The sequence below is a fragment of the Triticum aestivum genome, chromosome 1D (assembly GCF_018294505.1).
Source record: "Triticum aestivum cultivar Chinese Spring chromosome 1D, IWGSC CS RefSeq v2.1, whole genome shotgun sequence".
NCBI lineage: Eukaryota > Viridiplantae > Streptophyta > Magnoliopsida > Poales > Poaceae > Triticum > Triticum aestivum.
In genome coordinates this window covers 342,884,676-342,900,340 of record NC_057796.1, presented here as the reverse complement: position 1 = coordinate 342,900,340, position 15,665 = coordinate 342,884,676, and the positions used below count along the sequence as shown (strand labels likewise).

Sequence of the window (15,665 nt, the reverse complement as noted above, 5' to 3'; positions counted from 1 at the left end):
TCACTGTTCATCCCAGAGGCAGCATCGATCGGCTTCAGTTAGCAGCAGTAGCGAAGGAATCGCTCGATCGGGTTCAGTTAACAGCCATCGATCGATCGCTCGGGTTCAGTAACGCATAGCCTGCAGTGCAATCGCTCGGGTTCAGTTAGAGCCAACGCCTCGCACACACGCATGTACATGTACGAGAGAAACGCGCATCGCTCGGCCCCCGACCTCCCACCGTAACCGGGAACTCCCCAAAATTTTCCTCGCCCTCGCTTCTACCACGGTTTTTTCCGTCATGGACGGCCCAAAGAATGTCATGCAGCTGCGCTCCGGCCCGCCCAGGACAAAAAGCCCATTTTCTGTCATGATTTTTTGTCATAGAAGTAGGAGCCCACCACATCTATGATGATACCGGGTTTTGTCACAATTATCGTCATAGAAGTGTCATATGTATGACAGAAAAAATTTCGTTCGGCCCAAAATGTCACGGATGTGTCTTTTTTTTGTAGTGAATGCCGAAGACAAATCTGCGGGCCGGACTCCTCGTCATTGAAGCCAGGTTCAGGGGCTACTGAGGGAGTCCTGGACTAAGGGGTCCTCGGGCGTCCGGCCTGTTATCCATTGGGCCGGACTGATGGGCTATGGAGACATGGAGACCGAAGATTGTACCCGTGTCCGGATTGGACTCTCCTTGGCGTGGAAGGCAAGCTTGGCGACAAACTATGTAGATTCCTTTCTATGTAACCGACTCCGTGTAACCCTAGATCTCCCCGGTGTCTATATAAACTGGAGGGCTTAGTCCGGATAGGCATATACACATTACCATAGTCATACAGGCTAGACTTCTAGGGTTTAGCCATTACGATCTCGTGGTAGATCAACTCTTGTAATACTCATATTCATCAAGATCAATCAAGCAGGAAGTAGGGTATTACCTCCATAGAGAGGGCCCGAACCTGGGTAAACATCGTGTCCCCCGTCTCCTGTTATCATCGATCCTAGACGCACAGTTCGGGACCCCCTACCCGAGATCTGCCGGTTTTGACACCGACAGTCCTCGCCCTCTCCCCCCTCTCCGCGGGTCTGCTCATGGTTTGCCTTCGTTCTACAAGGCCGTAGCGCTATTTTATTGCACCATTCATCTATTGTACCACTTTTTTTAAATTTATTTTGAAAAAAATCATGATTTTGGAAAAAGTTCTTTATTTTGGAAGAAAAGTTCACAAACCTAAAAAGAGTTAATTGATTTTCAAAAAAAAATAATTCATCAATTTTGCAAAAAAGTTCATAAAATTTGAAAAAATGTCTGTAGATTTTGAAAATAAAAATAATCAGATTTGAAAAACGTTCATCAAATTTAAGAAAGGTTCATCAATTTTGGTAAAAAGTTCATCAAATTTGAAAAAAAAAGTTAATGGATTTGAAAAAAGTTCATAAAATTAAAAAACATCAAATTTGAAAAAATAATCATTGGATTTGAAAAGGTTTATAAAACTTGAAAGAAGTTTCATCGATTTGAAGAAAAAAGAGTTTAGGAATTTGAAACAAAATCATCGAACCAGGAAAAAAGAAAAAAGAATAGACAGAAACGAAAAACTAAAAAAAGGAAAAAGGAAAAAAATAAAAAAGAAGAAGGAAATAGGAAATAAGAAAAGAAGGAAAGAGATGTAAATTGACATAACACAGAAGGTCGAGTGGTGGTTACTTTTTTTAACACAGTACAGACGCAAGCGCTCATATACACGCGCATACACTCACCCCTATGAACGCACACACGCACACCCTACCCCTATGGGCACCTCCGAAAGACTGAGCTGGCATATCATCTTGAAATTTACGAGTCACCGTATGCACCTCGTCGTAGACGGGAACATCTCCTCTCACCGAATGCACATCGCCGAAAATCTTGAAATAAATGCGAGCACCAGGACTTGAACCCTCATGGGCTGGGGATACCACAGTCCCTCTAACCATCCAATCACAGGTTGATTTGCCGGTCGAATGGTGGTTACTACAATGTATTTTGGTGTGGACGTTGCTGGTTTGATCCCCATGGGGGTGCCCGTTTGCAAATACACATGTAGGCAATATTTGAGATCAACAACCAAACGCTTTTGTGTCACATATCGTTTTCCTATCTTCTCCCCTGAAGACAGGAAAATCAATCTAGCTTTTCGCCGCCAGGGACTCGCGCTCCGCCGCCGTTTTCCGGTGGCTCCCCTCCGTCGACGACCTCGGTCGTCGGCGGTGAGGGGGGTCGCCGGATCCACGCGTGTGGATAGTTTTAGGCCAAAGTAGTTTGTTTTTTAGGCTATTCATCGTCTTGGCTTCGGCGGCGGCGATGGCGGCGCTGAATCAAATTTCTTCAGATCCTACTCCGATGAGACGATTGGTCCTATCATTGGGAATGTATTTGGAATCCAGTCTGTTCAAGTAAGGATGATGTGGTGGCGGCATCCTCGTGGTGGACATGTGTCCTCGGGCTCCGCCATTGCGACGACATCAGCTCCAGCGTCGACGCGAAGCTTGGGAGGTAGTCCAGGAGCGGATGCATATTGTGGTATGCATCAACGACATCTGGAAGACATAACGTGTGCTGGGTTCATGGTTGATGGATGGCAGGTGTGATTTCCTCCTTCGGCATCTTAGTCATGGTGGGGTGTCAGATATGGAGTTCGATGGCGTGTCCGAGGTGTTGCTCCGGTCTGATTCGTTCAACGGCAATGGCTTCATTTTTGGGGAGCCACCTTGGAGGTCCATAAAGCTGCATATCAGCGATGGAGCCGCGTCGAGCTCGGGTGAGGAGGTGATCCGTCATTCTATTCTTCGGTGTCTGCCGTGGTGGTGCGGGAGGCAGGTGATGGACGTTGGTGTCAAACTTCGAGATGTTCTGCTATCTTTTCAATTTTTTCACGTCGGTCCTTACGTGACTTATACTTTGATCTTTATCATATGATTGAGACACCACGTATTACCATAAAAAAAACCAAACACTTTTGTACGTGCTTCCTCCGTTTGTTTTTATAAGACATTCCGTCAACTTGCTGAACAGTGTCTGAAAGTCTAAAACGTCTTATATCTCTACCTAATAATAAAGCACGTAGGGTTTCTGCCCGTCCGTCGCGCCAATTTGCAAAAAAGCCCCTGCGTTTTCATGAAATCAACCCGCAGTCCAGATTTAAGTCACACCGAACCGCTATTTTACAGTCTTTTTTTAAAAAAACCTGACTTTTTAGGTATTCCATCCGCGGATCATATTTAAGTCAAACAAATACTTTTCTAAACCATCCATATCTTTTAAACCGTAACTCCGATTTAAACATGTTATATATGAAATTTGATTAGAAAAATATGTAGAATATGAATATAAGATTATTTCAACTTGTTAAGTATTTATAAATATTATTTTGGAAGATATTTAATTCAAACAAATGGTTTTCTAAATTATAAGTATCTTTTAAACCGTAACTCCGATTTTAATATGTTATATATGAAATTTGATTAGAAAAATGTGTGCAATCTGTATATGATGTTAATTTTACCTGTTTAATATTTTTTAAATATTGTTTTGAAAGCAAACTTATAACTATAGCACATGATCCATTTTTCTTTCATACAGGCGGCGATCCGGATTGCAAATAAATACCCACTATAATTATATAGGAAAAAAAACATCAAGAACTACACATGCATACCTCTGAATACGTCGCAGGGGAAAACAACAGATTTCTCATCGCGAGTGTGAGAGAAAGCGAGAGAGAGGGAGAGGGAGAGAGAGAGAGATGTCTTAGGATTAACCACATTCTAACACGTTTTGGTTTGTGTGAACACTAAGGCCACCGCCGGCGAGGGTGAGAAGGATAAGCGGCAACACAAATATGATGCGTCGCTAAAATAAAGGAGATGGCCCTATTGTGGTCTTGAGTGATGGTTGTTCGGTTAAGAGTGTGTTGTGTTTTTTCTCCCGCGCACGGGCTCTTTTGCTAGTAAAAATAAACAGAGGTAGTACTATACTGCACCGCTATTTTTTTTTTGCGAGGGGTTGTACTGCACGGCTATATGGGCCAGGTCCAGGACAAACCGCTCGTTTACGGCCAGTCCGGCCCGCGCGACGTAACCTGGCCTGCACAGCGCATTCTCGTTTCCTTCCGCCGCCGCTCTCTCTCATCTCTCTTTCGTGCGAACTCCCGGCCCCTTTCCTCCCATCCCCTTCCCTCCCCAAGGACGGGACGCAGGTAGGACTGTAGCACCGGCAGACGGGCGGCGGAGCTCCCCTTTGTCCGTGGAGGTAAAGGACCTCCTCCCCGCCCCCGCCCCCACCCCCGCCCCGCCCCCTCCTTCCCCTTCCATCCTCCTCGCCATGGTTCCGTTCATGGTCGCGTTTCGCCTTGGTTTTCTTCAAATTTGTGCGACCAATCTGAGACGCCACGGTTACTTCGGCCGCTGATTTGTGGGGGGTTAGAGTCTAGGGTTCGGGCCGTGTTCGTACCCATGCTTGCGAGGGTAAAATCTGAGACGCGGACTGTTGGAGGTGTAGGGTTTTGACGATGTTCGTGAACTCGTTCGTGCGGGTGTGATTTTTGCAGATGTCTAGTTCTTACTATGAGGCTCGGTTTGCTTGCTTGCTCGGCTTGCCCATGATTATTTTCTCGTGATGGCTTCTGTTCCGGACTGCTTGTGTGATTTATTTATGCTTAGGCCGCGTTGAAAAGGATGCTATGTGAAAAATCTTGCCATGTTAACACGGACGCACCTCTTTGCTTGTTAATGATGGCCTAGGATGATGTCTTCTGTTGGTAATTTCAGTTGTACGTTATGTATGATGCCATGGTAAACCTAATGCACCTCCTTAGTTGTTGGTCTATGGTGGTTTTGTTGGTATATGGGAAATGTGGAATGCTGTTTCTCATGCACCTTACTAGCTGTAATTGGCCCAAGATTGGTTTTGTTGGTTGAAATATTTGATGCCATGTTGAATTTGATATAGCAGTGTGACGATGATCCATTCCATGCACTTCTTAGCTGTAAATTACTCGGTCTTTGCACTGTTGGCATAAATGATCTGAGTCCACCTCTTTCTCGCCAAACTAGTGTGAGGTGAAAATGATGTTTACATTAAATTTTTGGTGTTTCCTGTTGCCATTTAACTTTGCACTACAGTGATTGGGTATATGTTAGCACAACATCTGTTGCGGAGCATTAGGTGTAGGTTCATATGGTCAATGATCGCATGACACCGGAGGAGCATCGTTCTGTTATGGCAGCCTTGTCCTGTTATGGGCTGGGTTCATTTCCATGAATTCAACCATTTTAATAGCAGCAGCATCATTTGCTTGTGGTTCATATGCCTTAATTTTGTATAGATGGATGGTTCTGGCTAGACCAAAATGCAGATAGTATAGGCTGCAGTGTGTCGTGGCAAATATACATGCTTACATGGCCATGATCTTTAGAAGGGACAGAACTACCCATTCGCCTATGGTGCAATAGTTCGGAGAGACATGTAGAATTCCAAACCGACGTTTCGTAACCACTATAATTAGGCAATGGTACAAATTGCCCACTTCTTAGATTTTCACCTTTTCCTCAATTGATTATTGCTGCAGGACAATCTTCATAGCTCTGTTGAGGAACTAGTTACCATGACCCTTCTTGTAGTTGGGGGTGCAACCATAGGTTTTGGCATTGCAAGCCACATCTGCTCAATTTACGCACCACATCATATTCTGGCATTGCAAGCCACATCTGCTCAATTTACGCACCACATCATATTCTGCCATTATTAATTCACTGAACTTAAACCTAACACGAACAGCAACGGTGCGTATATTTCAGTTTTTTTTGTGTGGACTCCACCTGTTGCTATTATACTGTTGAGCCTGTTGCTTTAAGTGAACTCTGCTGATAGCAAACTTGTTGAACTAAACTCTTGCTGCTTTATATTTATGGACCTTCTGCAGCTAGCAAACTTGCTAGACTTATTTGTTGTGCTGATTATTCATTGGACTAACGCTAAGCTTGCTTGAACACTTGGATCAGAGTTGATTCTCTTACAGCTCGGCCATACTCACTTTGATGACCACACTATTACTGTTATTTGCTATTCATTTAGGATTCTATGTATTATTTAGGATTTGATGTATTGCCCACTGTACTGGAATATCTCGAACATCAGATTTGAGGAAATTCTAGAGAACTGACTACTTTTTGGTTAGGTCAGAGCAACTATCTAAGATGCCTTGAAATGAAATAGTGCCTGCGGTTGTGTGTTGTAATTCGCTATTGTTGTTGTTGAATATTATTTTCTCTACATACATTGTTTCTTTGTTATGTCTTCTTACTAACCCCCTTTATTTGTCAATGTGCATTTCTGCTTATGCTCAAATCAGATCACTTCAGGGCTCTATCTGAAAAGACATGACCTAGGCCTCCACATTGGGAAGGTGAGTAGCAACCAAGCATGGCGTCAAGGGCGATCATTAGGAGAAGAAAGTATCTCTTGGATCATGTTAACACACCTATCCTCTCGTCTTCCTCCCCTTCATTCCGCCATGGAACATATGGCTTCAAGCCTGAGCCAAGAATAGCACAACCATTTCTTGAGCAAAGCTTAGGGGACTCGAAGTCTGAGAAGGAGAAGGAGCAATATAGTGTCGATTTGACAAAGGGGGGTCTGCTAGGTCCTGATAACGGGCTTCTGCGACGTCCAGCTCACGTGATTTCTCACTATGGCTATGGAATTGGAAGGAATGAATTCACATTGCCTTTCGGAGCTAGAGGTTTGTTGCAGTCAGTTCGCAAAGCATCAACTGCAACTGCTGGGCAACCTAAATTGGATATTGAAGAACAGGGTGATGAAAACCAGAATAAAAGGAAAAAAGAGGCATCCCCAGAAGAATGTGATCAGGCTGTGGAAGGGCTGAGCACGGCAAAAGCTAAAGCCAAAGCTAAGCAGGTGCAAGATTCGCTAAAGGCTGACCAGTCAATCGTAAAGAAGTTCTGGGCAAGGCTTCTGGGTATTGGTCCGGCTCTTCGAGCTGTTGCTTCAATGAGCAGGTCTAAATTCTTTGTATTTGTCTCAAACCTATATCTTTAGACAAGATATTTCTTTGCTGTCCCATTTCCTGTACTCTTTTAACATATAAATTTACCTTGTTTTGTTTGTTTGTGCAGAGCTGATTGGGCTGCCAAACTGAAGCATGGGAAAGATGAATTTATTTCCACACTGCAGCATTACTGGCTAGGAACAAAGCTACTCTGGGCAGATGTTAGGATTTCATCAAGATTGCTTGTGAAACTTGCTGGTGGAAAGAGCCTCTCAAGAAGAGAGAGGCAACAGCTCACCCGTACAACAGCAGATATCTTCAGGCTGGTACCTGTTGCTGTGTTCATTGTTGTCCCATTCATGGAATTCCTACTACCAGTGTTTCTTAAGTTGTTTCCAAATATGCTGCCATCAACTTTCCAAGACAAGATGAAAGAAGAGGTTTGTGACGTAACCACTTGAATTACTAAATGTCTTGGTATCATTATACTGTCCATTGATATTTTTCAGCATGCTGTCATGCTACTAATAGTGTATGTATGTCAGAACCTACGACACACATGTTCTTTGCCCTGTTCTCTCGCCGGTTGATGTGCAGTGCAGTATCATTATGATTGCATGGCTCGTTTACCCTGCTGTATCCCATTTCTGCTGATACGTCAGATTTAGTGTATCATATTTTGAATCGTCCTCCTAGTTCCATTTGTATAGGAACTACCAACATAACTACTTGGCATATTGATTGTCTCACGAATGTAGCCCATTTTCATGTGCAGGAAGCGTTGAAAAGGAAACTAAAAGCAAGGATGGAGTATGCAAAGTTTCTGCAAGATACTGCAAAAGAAATGGCAAAGGAAGTTCAAACATCACGTAGTGGAGAAACAAAACAGACAGCTGAAGATCTGGACGAATTTTTAAACAAGGTATCGCTACCAGCTCTCCTGTATTTCAGATTGTCAATTCCTTTTAAATGTATATTATGAATTTCCTTATATTTTATTGCATAATTTACATTAAATTAAACTGCAATCAGGTTAGGAAAGGTGAACGTGTATCCAATGATGAAATCTTGAGCTTCGCGAAGCTTTTTAATGATGAATTGACCTTGGATAACATGAGCAGGTTACCCATTATTTCAGTTTTGTACACCCTTGCAAGTACAGGATCAAAATTGTACCAGAACTGATCAATGTTTTCCTGCAGAGCACGCTTGGTGAATATGTGCAAATATATGGGTATTCGACCTTTTGGTACAGATCATTACTTGAGATTCATGCTTCGGAAAAAACTACGAGAGTAAGTATTTATAGAGAAAAGTAAAGGATACACTCTGCAATTTGTGAAGTAGAAGTGAACATGTTTGCAAATATGAAACTTGTAATTGAAGTGTTAGTTAGCTTGGATCTGTTGCTCTGAAGCACTATTTTGTGTTATGCGTATGTATAACTGGAACCACCAATTTTGGAGATAAGCCCATGATTGAGACACTAGGTTCTGCTATCATTTTTCAGAGCTTACCAGACAATCATTCAGATTAGAATTTCAAGTGGGTAATCTAATCCTATAATACATAGCAGTATGTATTATGACATTAGCACAGAAAGGGTAAATTATGTATATGACTTCTAGTAAAATAAATGAAGTTATTCAGAGGATATTATACAACACTTTATGTTAGTTCATACACGAAGAGAAAACACATAGTAGTTTGCTGGACGTGGAAGCTTAGTAGACATCAGAGACAATGTCAAATTTATCTACAATTGACACTGCATTGAATAGATCTAACATGTGCTTGACTCAAACTGTACATAACGTTCACCATATATGTTTATTTACTGTAATTATAAGAGAGTACTGATAACTCTTCATTTACTGGATTTGCCCTTTGTCTTGATGTTTTTGACATTTATTTCAATGCAATCTGGCATTTATGTTTAGAATTGTGGTGTAAAAATATAAAATATCTGTTCATTTCTTGCTAATGCGTATGCAGCATTAAGAATGATGATAAAATGATTCAAGCTGAGGGTGTTGATTCTCTTTCTGAAGAGGAGCTCCGGCAAGCCTGCCGTGATCGCGGTCACCTTGGTCTGCGGTCAACAGAAGAAATGCGTAAACAGGTTTGCCAGCATCATTCCTGCAATACTCACAATTTCAGAAGAATACCTGTTTGTTTTGTAGCTTTTTCGGACTGTACATCAATGTGCCAGTGCCATGATTTCGTATTATCCTAGTAGTTACCATGTTCTTGGTGTATTATAGTTTATTTATTAGTTCTCAGTTTTTCTTGCTCTCATTATGTTAGTTTATCCTGATGCACTGTTGAAAGAAAACAACATCCATTGCCTCAGCATCCACTTAGAATTAAGCATATCTGAAGTTGGATTGCACTGCCTTTCACCACTACTTTGTGTTCAATTTTTTGAAATGCTACCTTGTAAATGGATATTAAACTTTTGTAGTAATTCCTTGCAATTTTATTTTCTGCCCAGCTACGAGACTGGCTGGATCTATCACTTAATCATGCTGTGCCATCTTCTCTTCTCATACTTTCAAGGTAAATTTGGTTGATGTATTTCCCACTGACTAGTGGCTAGAACAGTTCTGTTTGGGCTTGCTGTCCTTATTCATCTTTGCTAATGCTGTCAGAGCTTTTACCCTGGCTGGGAGAATGAAACCCGAGGATGCTGTAGTAGCAACATTGTCTTCTTTGCCAGATGAAGTTGTGGATACAATTGGGACAGTATTGCCATCTGAAGATTCAGTTTCTGAGAGGAGGAGAAAACTGGAATTCCTTGAGATGCAGGAAGAACTTATCAAGGTGTGTAACACATAGATTGTATTATTTTTTAATATATATAGGTTACCGATACAAAAAAATTGCGTACTACTTTACATCGTTTGTCAATGCAACCATGATACTTGGCATAAGTATGAAACCCACACTGATAGTACGTGTGATAAGCTAACACATGAATGCTCTCTTTGAACCCGTGCTTCATATTTGTACTTTTAGCGGAGTGGGCACGTACTGGCTCCTTATTTTATTAGTTTGTTTATCTCTTGTTAATTCAAAAACTCATTTATTTGATGTACTCTTTTTTCTGACACCCCATGGTAACATATGTACCCTGCGTTGCCTCAGATTTTGGAATGTGTCTAATATCCTGTCATGCCCTTCTTCTCATAATTGAACCTCAAGAGTCTTGCTTATTCATGTCCTCCTTGTATGCAATATATGTATTAAGAAGCTATACATGGTTTGTGCTATTCCATGGTAAAACTAGAATATGTCTAGTAGAAAGGGCATATAGCTAAAATGTCACTGTGGAAATAAAATTGTCTGAACTCTTGATATCCCTTTATTTGTTACTTAAGGCCATGTAGTGTAGTGTCAACTGTGAACATATCATATCATATGAACAACTTCTAGAGACACGCCTTATGAAAAAAGGTGTGTCCTGTTCAATTGGGCTGGGGCTTCTCTAAAAGCACCTGTGGTTTGGCTCTGCTGGAAAAGCTGTTATGGAGTTGTGGGGTCATTTGGCAAAGTAGCAGTAAGAGCTGTGGCTGTGTGTGAGAATGTCTAAGATGCACCTAAGGTTCTGAGAGCCTGTTTATATGCTGATCTAACGTTGGTTGTGTAAGATTGTGACGATTCAAATTCTACTGATTTAAAGAGAATCACTTAATTTCTGCTGACTAGTCTATAATTATGCTCATTTAATAATCATCACTAGTTTCTCAGACAGTGTAGCCAAATGACCTGTTTTCAAGCATTTCATCTAATAGAATATTCAGATATATTAAACAAAATGTAGCAATTTAAAGCATTAAAAAATATGCATGGGCAACTATATGAATTGAGAAAGGGTGGGTGCCAAAGCCGTGAAAGCACCGCCCGATCAGCTTTGCGTAATACGGCGGTGGGGAAGCCAGCGTTGGTGCTGCTAACATTGAACTGTTACCCAATTGTTTTAGCATAACACTCTTACCCAAGTATGTTATTTTCGGCATAGTGCTGTATTGCTGCTAACACTCAGCTGTTACCTGTTTATTTTAACTTAGCGTAATGCTGCTACTGAACATGTAATCAGTTATTTTAATGCTTTGTATGAATATATTCAGGAGGAAGAGAAGAAGAAAGAGAAAGAAGAGAAGGCAAAACAAAAGAAGGAAGAAAAGGCAAATCTCACAGAACAGGAGGCTGCTGAAGAAGATTTGGCTTTAAAGGAAATGACTGAGCCTACTGCTAGGGAAGAAGAAGAACTGATAGAAGCAAAACAACATGACAAGGAACAGCTCTGTAATATCAGTCGAGCATTGGCTGTGCTTGCATCTGCATCGGTATGATCCTAGTCAATCTGTGTTTTTCTGTCAGTACTTTGCAGACTCTTAGTGACAGTGCCATAATTACTTACATTGCAGTCTGTTAGCAAGGAGCGTCAAGAGTTCCTGAGCCTTGTCAACAAGGAGGTACGATGTGAATTTTTGAAGTGGGATCAGAAGGACAATTACCATACAGCATTTTGTTTGTTTGTTGCATGTATGAACTGTTTTACCGTGGAAGCTCAGTAGGACTTAATTTTCGAGGAATGCAGATAAAACTATATAACTCCATGCTTGAAAGAGAAGACACAGAGGGGGCAGAAGAAGCTAAGAAGGCATATATGGCTGCTAGAGAGGAGTCAGACGACACCACAGAGGTTGCTTCAGAGGAAAAGGTCTCGTCAGCGCTGATTGACAAGGTATGTATTTCTTCCATGCATGAAAAGTCAAAGCTTGTAACACTCTGGTTCTATTGGTATACTATATATTTCTCTGGTTCGCTGTTTAAGGTAATCGCTTTTTCCCTGACTTCTGTCGGCTACCGATGAGTAGCTTGAGAAGCTGAAACGGTTAAATTACTTGGGCGCAATTTTGTCAGATAATGATTTTCTTCTTTTCCTTCGTTCTTAGGGTATGGGAACATCTTAAATACCTTTCTCAACATTTATAGAAATAAGTATTGTTTGATTGCCTGCTGTTGGCAAGTTATGTGATACTCCCTCTGTAAACTAATATAAGAGCGTTTAGATCACTAAAGTAGTTATCTAAATGCTCTTATATTAGTTTACGGAGGGAGTACAAGGTAACTGTTACCCATGGGTTTCTACTTTGCAGCGAGTATATGGGTTAATTGGCCTTGTATTCGGCCTTATACCCAGTTTTTCCGGTAACCCGGTGACAGTATGTGGTACCAGTTTCCGGCCTAGTAGTCTACTAGACCTAGTTTAGTTTCATTCCGTTGTTGGTTGGAGATACTAAACAGAACAAACGGATTTCTTCATCATAAACTGTATCCTAAATTAGACAGTATGAATGGATCTCTTCATCATAAACTGCATCCTGAATTAGTCAACTTTCACTCGGTCCTGGCCTTTATATACTGTTGACACCTGCTTGATTGCATTTCCACCTTTATGTTACGTGTTCATTTGGAACAAAATGGTGAACTAGCATCAACAGAGTTATACTACAAGGGTACTGTGTAGTTTACATTGAAGTATACGATTGAGAGTTGCTCACAAGTTAGCTCTAGGCACTTATGCTTGGTCGCTGGCACAAGCTCCTCGTGTTCTTTATGTCAAAATGATTGTGACAATTCTTTCTTAATGCAGCAAATTCTCTCTTTAGCCTAAAAAAAGAATGATTGAAGTATAGCATGTCAGCATTAGAAGTATAAGGGTCCTGGTTACTCTTGTTAACAAAGTTACACCGTGTGGCTTTATGACTGATCTCTATGCCTACATTCGACATCCCCCAAGTCTGTTAGTTGGAGAGATTTCTTTGGTGGAGCTACCATTGACGTTGGTCATCTATGCATTGTTTTTGAATAATTTATGGGTTAGTTGTTGACATATACTTTTTGCTCTGTTTTAGGTTGATGCTATGCTTCAGGAATTAGAAAAGGAGATTGATGATGTGGATGCACAAATCGGAAACCGCTGGCAACTGCTTGATAGGTACGTCAATTGCATGTGTATCAAAGTCGTTTCATATTGCATGCCAGTCAACTAGTGCATTGTGCTGCTGGTGAATTTCCTCTAGGAGTTGGACCTTCATTAGGGTTTGTTTAGGTAGGGAGGGCTAAGACCCAATCCGATCAAACTGGAAGCGATTGTTTCGGTAGTACTGAGTTTCCTGTGGATCTGTAGGAATTGAGCCGTATCAGTGATCACTGTGTACCACCTACCCCTAAGCGGTAGTTTAGTTGTCCATCTCCATTCTTCGATATCTGTTCTTATGATTTATATGCTGCTCTGGTGCAGATATGTCGACACTTTATCGCCCCTACACTGATCCAGGGATTTACCTTTTCTCAGAAAAATGCTGAGTTTGCAATATACAACTAACTACTTTTAAGCAATAATAACTAACAGGCAGATGTAGAATAAGTGACTCTACTTTTCTCAGTAATTACCCCGTTACCGTGACTGATAATAAGACAAGTAGAAAACTGTCTCTACTCTCCGCTGACGCTAATAGGTGGTTGTCCCTGAGGGTGCGAGAGGGGTGCGGCAGGAGAGGGCCTGCACGGGGAAGGTTAACTTGCCCTTATTTTGTTGGGGGATGAACTGCTGCTGTATCGATCATGTTTTCCTTTGTTGTTTAATCCTCCGAGTCTCCTTTTCGTGCTCCATACTCATTGGCTGTGTAACGACCATGTCAAGTATCGGTGCAACATTTTTTTTTTGGCGAAAGTATTGGTGAAGCATTTATCTACCATGTTCACACAAATGATTTTAACTCAGATATATTATTGCTGATACAGACATTTATAGTCTGTGTGGCAAGTCAAAGTTATAGCATTGGTGAGCTAATTTATATGGCTCTACTTCTGGAAGATATGTGAGAAATATTCCTATCTCGGATACTCCATGAGTTGCCCCTGTGCTTGCTTATGTGACATGATAAAGGAAGATTGATATTCAATGCAGTATATATTACTCCCTCCGATCCATATTAGTTGTCGCTCGTCTAGATACATCTGTTTTACCGACAATTAATATGGATCGGAGGGAGTATTCTATTTAAGACCAAAATGTTTGGCTGTACTTGGTGCATGTTTTGTCAACATGCTGATATCGTTTGTACCTCATTTGCAGGGATCATGATGGCAAAGTGACTCCTGAGGAAGTAGCAGCGGCAGCAGCTTATCTCAAGGACACCATAGGGAAAGAAGGCGTCCAAGAGCTTATCAGCAAGCTTTCTAAAGACAAAGGTCCTTGTGCTTGTGACATTCTTTTCTGCTCATGATACCACATGTCCAGTTTTCCCACTGTTTCTGATGATTTCTTGTGTGTGCAGAAGGAAAGATCCGTGTGGAAGACATCGTGAAGCTGGCGTCTCAATCCGAGGAAAACAATGAAGATGATGAAGAAGAAGCACGGCATTAGTCGGGAACACACTTGACGACTTTTGTGTGTGTTGAGATGGGTATTCCAGTTCAGGCAGGAACTTCGAGTATCTCAGTTACTCCGTAGCAGTGCGGCATGTATAGACCAGAAGGCAAAACGGCCATTCTTGCGCCCCTCTTGGCAGACCTCGATAGAACCACCAGTAATTCGTAAGGATAACTTACTGTGAAGATGACGACTTGCATATAGTTTGGGTTCGGCCTAATGGATCCGCAGGTAAACGGCAACCGAGATTTCAACTGGTTGCTGCGGGGGAGAAAATACTGTTTTTGGTTGGTCACGGGATTCGCCACTCCACCCAACAATCTGAGAATTTAATAAGATCTACTTCAACTTCTGAGAAATCGTGGGTTAAGCACATCGTTTGTGAATGCGTGCTATTTGTTGCTTTCACAGTCAGTGTGTTATTGGTAGCCGTTATCATCTTTGCTTTTATAATGCCTTGATTATCTTGTCTCTGATCCTAGTCAGTTCCCATTCTTCAACTTCATTGTCGCCATTTCAGCTCACCTGCTCCTCCGACCCCCATGGCTGAGCAGGACATGGCCGTCTGGTCCAGCTGCCGCAGGTGCCCTCCCTTGGTACTATGATGTGGCAGATATAAGGTGATACAACCAATCACATGCTTCCCTCCAAATTTTGAAAACTCACATTTGAATATTTCTAAAAAACTACTAAATTTTTTGTTAATGTTGACAGAACGCGTTTCGGTGTGATCACGTTACCCTCCCTCTCCTCTTGGGCGGTTTGGGTACGGTCTGGTATGCTTCTATTTTGGGGAAAGAGAAGATGTACCACCCGCACCCTTCCCGTCCCGGTCCGTTTAACTGTGCGTCGACGGTGACAACGGAAGCAGGCCGGGCCAGGGCAGAGCGCAGCTAGTCGCCGTTGCCAGAGACAGCTCCTTCCTTCCACCGCGGGATCTCCCCGCGTGAAAAAAAACCCTCACCTCGCCAGAAAAGTCAATCGGAGTCCTCTCCCCCCCTCGCGTCAACTCCGCCGTACGCCCGCACTCCCACGCGGCCTAAAGCAACCTCCTCCTCCTCCTCCTCAAATCCACCGCCCCAACCCCGGCTCAGCCTCGCCTCCTCCTCCTCCCGCTCCTCCCACTTCCCCGGACTCGGAGGCCATGGGCGGCTCCTCCTCCAGCCGCCGCCGCCGGGACGACTACT

General features: G+C 42.3%; 1 protein-coding gene across 1 annotated transcript; it reads left to right on the top strand.

Annotated features, from left to right (window-relative positions):
- Positions 1-4,082: 4,082 nt before the first annotated feature.
- Positions 4,083-14,837, top strand: LOC123181924 (mitochondrial proton/calcium exchanger protein). Its single transcript, XM_044594332.1, has 15 exons — positions 4,083-4,273; positions 6,375-7,041; positions 7,159-7,471; positions 7,807-7,953; positions 8,064-8,152; positions 8,234-8,326; positions 9,027-9,153; positions 9,526-9,590; positions 9,683-9,854; positions 11,162-11,380; positions 11,462-11,509; positions 11,635-11,781; positions 12,956-13,038; positions 14,182-14,297; positions 14,384-14,837. Exons 2-15 carry the CDS (start codon positions 6,446-6,448, stop codon positions 14,470-14,472), a joined length of 2,304 nt encoding a protein of 767 aa, XP_044450267.1. The 5' UTR covers positions 4,083-4,273; positions 6,375-6,445; the 3' UTR covers positions 14,473-14,837.
- Positions 14,838-15,665: the final 828 nt, after the last annotated feature.

Coding starts and splice junctions, on each gene's coding strand:
- LOC123181924 (XM_044594332.1), top strand. CDS start 6,446: ATGGCGTCAAGGGCGATCATTAGGAGAAGAAAGTATCTCTTGGATCAT. Junction 7,042..7,158: donor GCTGTTGCTTCAATGAGCAG/GTCTAAATTCTT, acceptor TTGTTTGTGCAG/AGCTGATTGGGCTGCCAAAC. Junction 9,591..9,682: donor TCTCTTCTCATACTTTCAAG/GTAAATTTGGTT, acceptor TAATGCTGTCAG/AGCTTTTACCCTGGCTGGGA.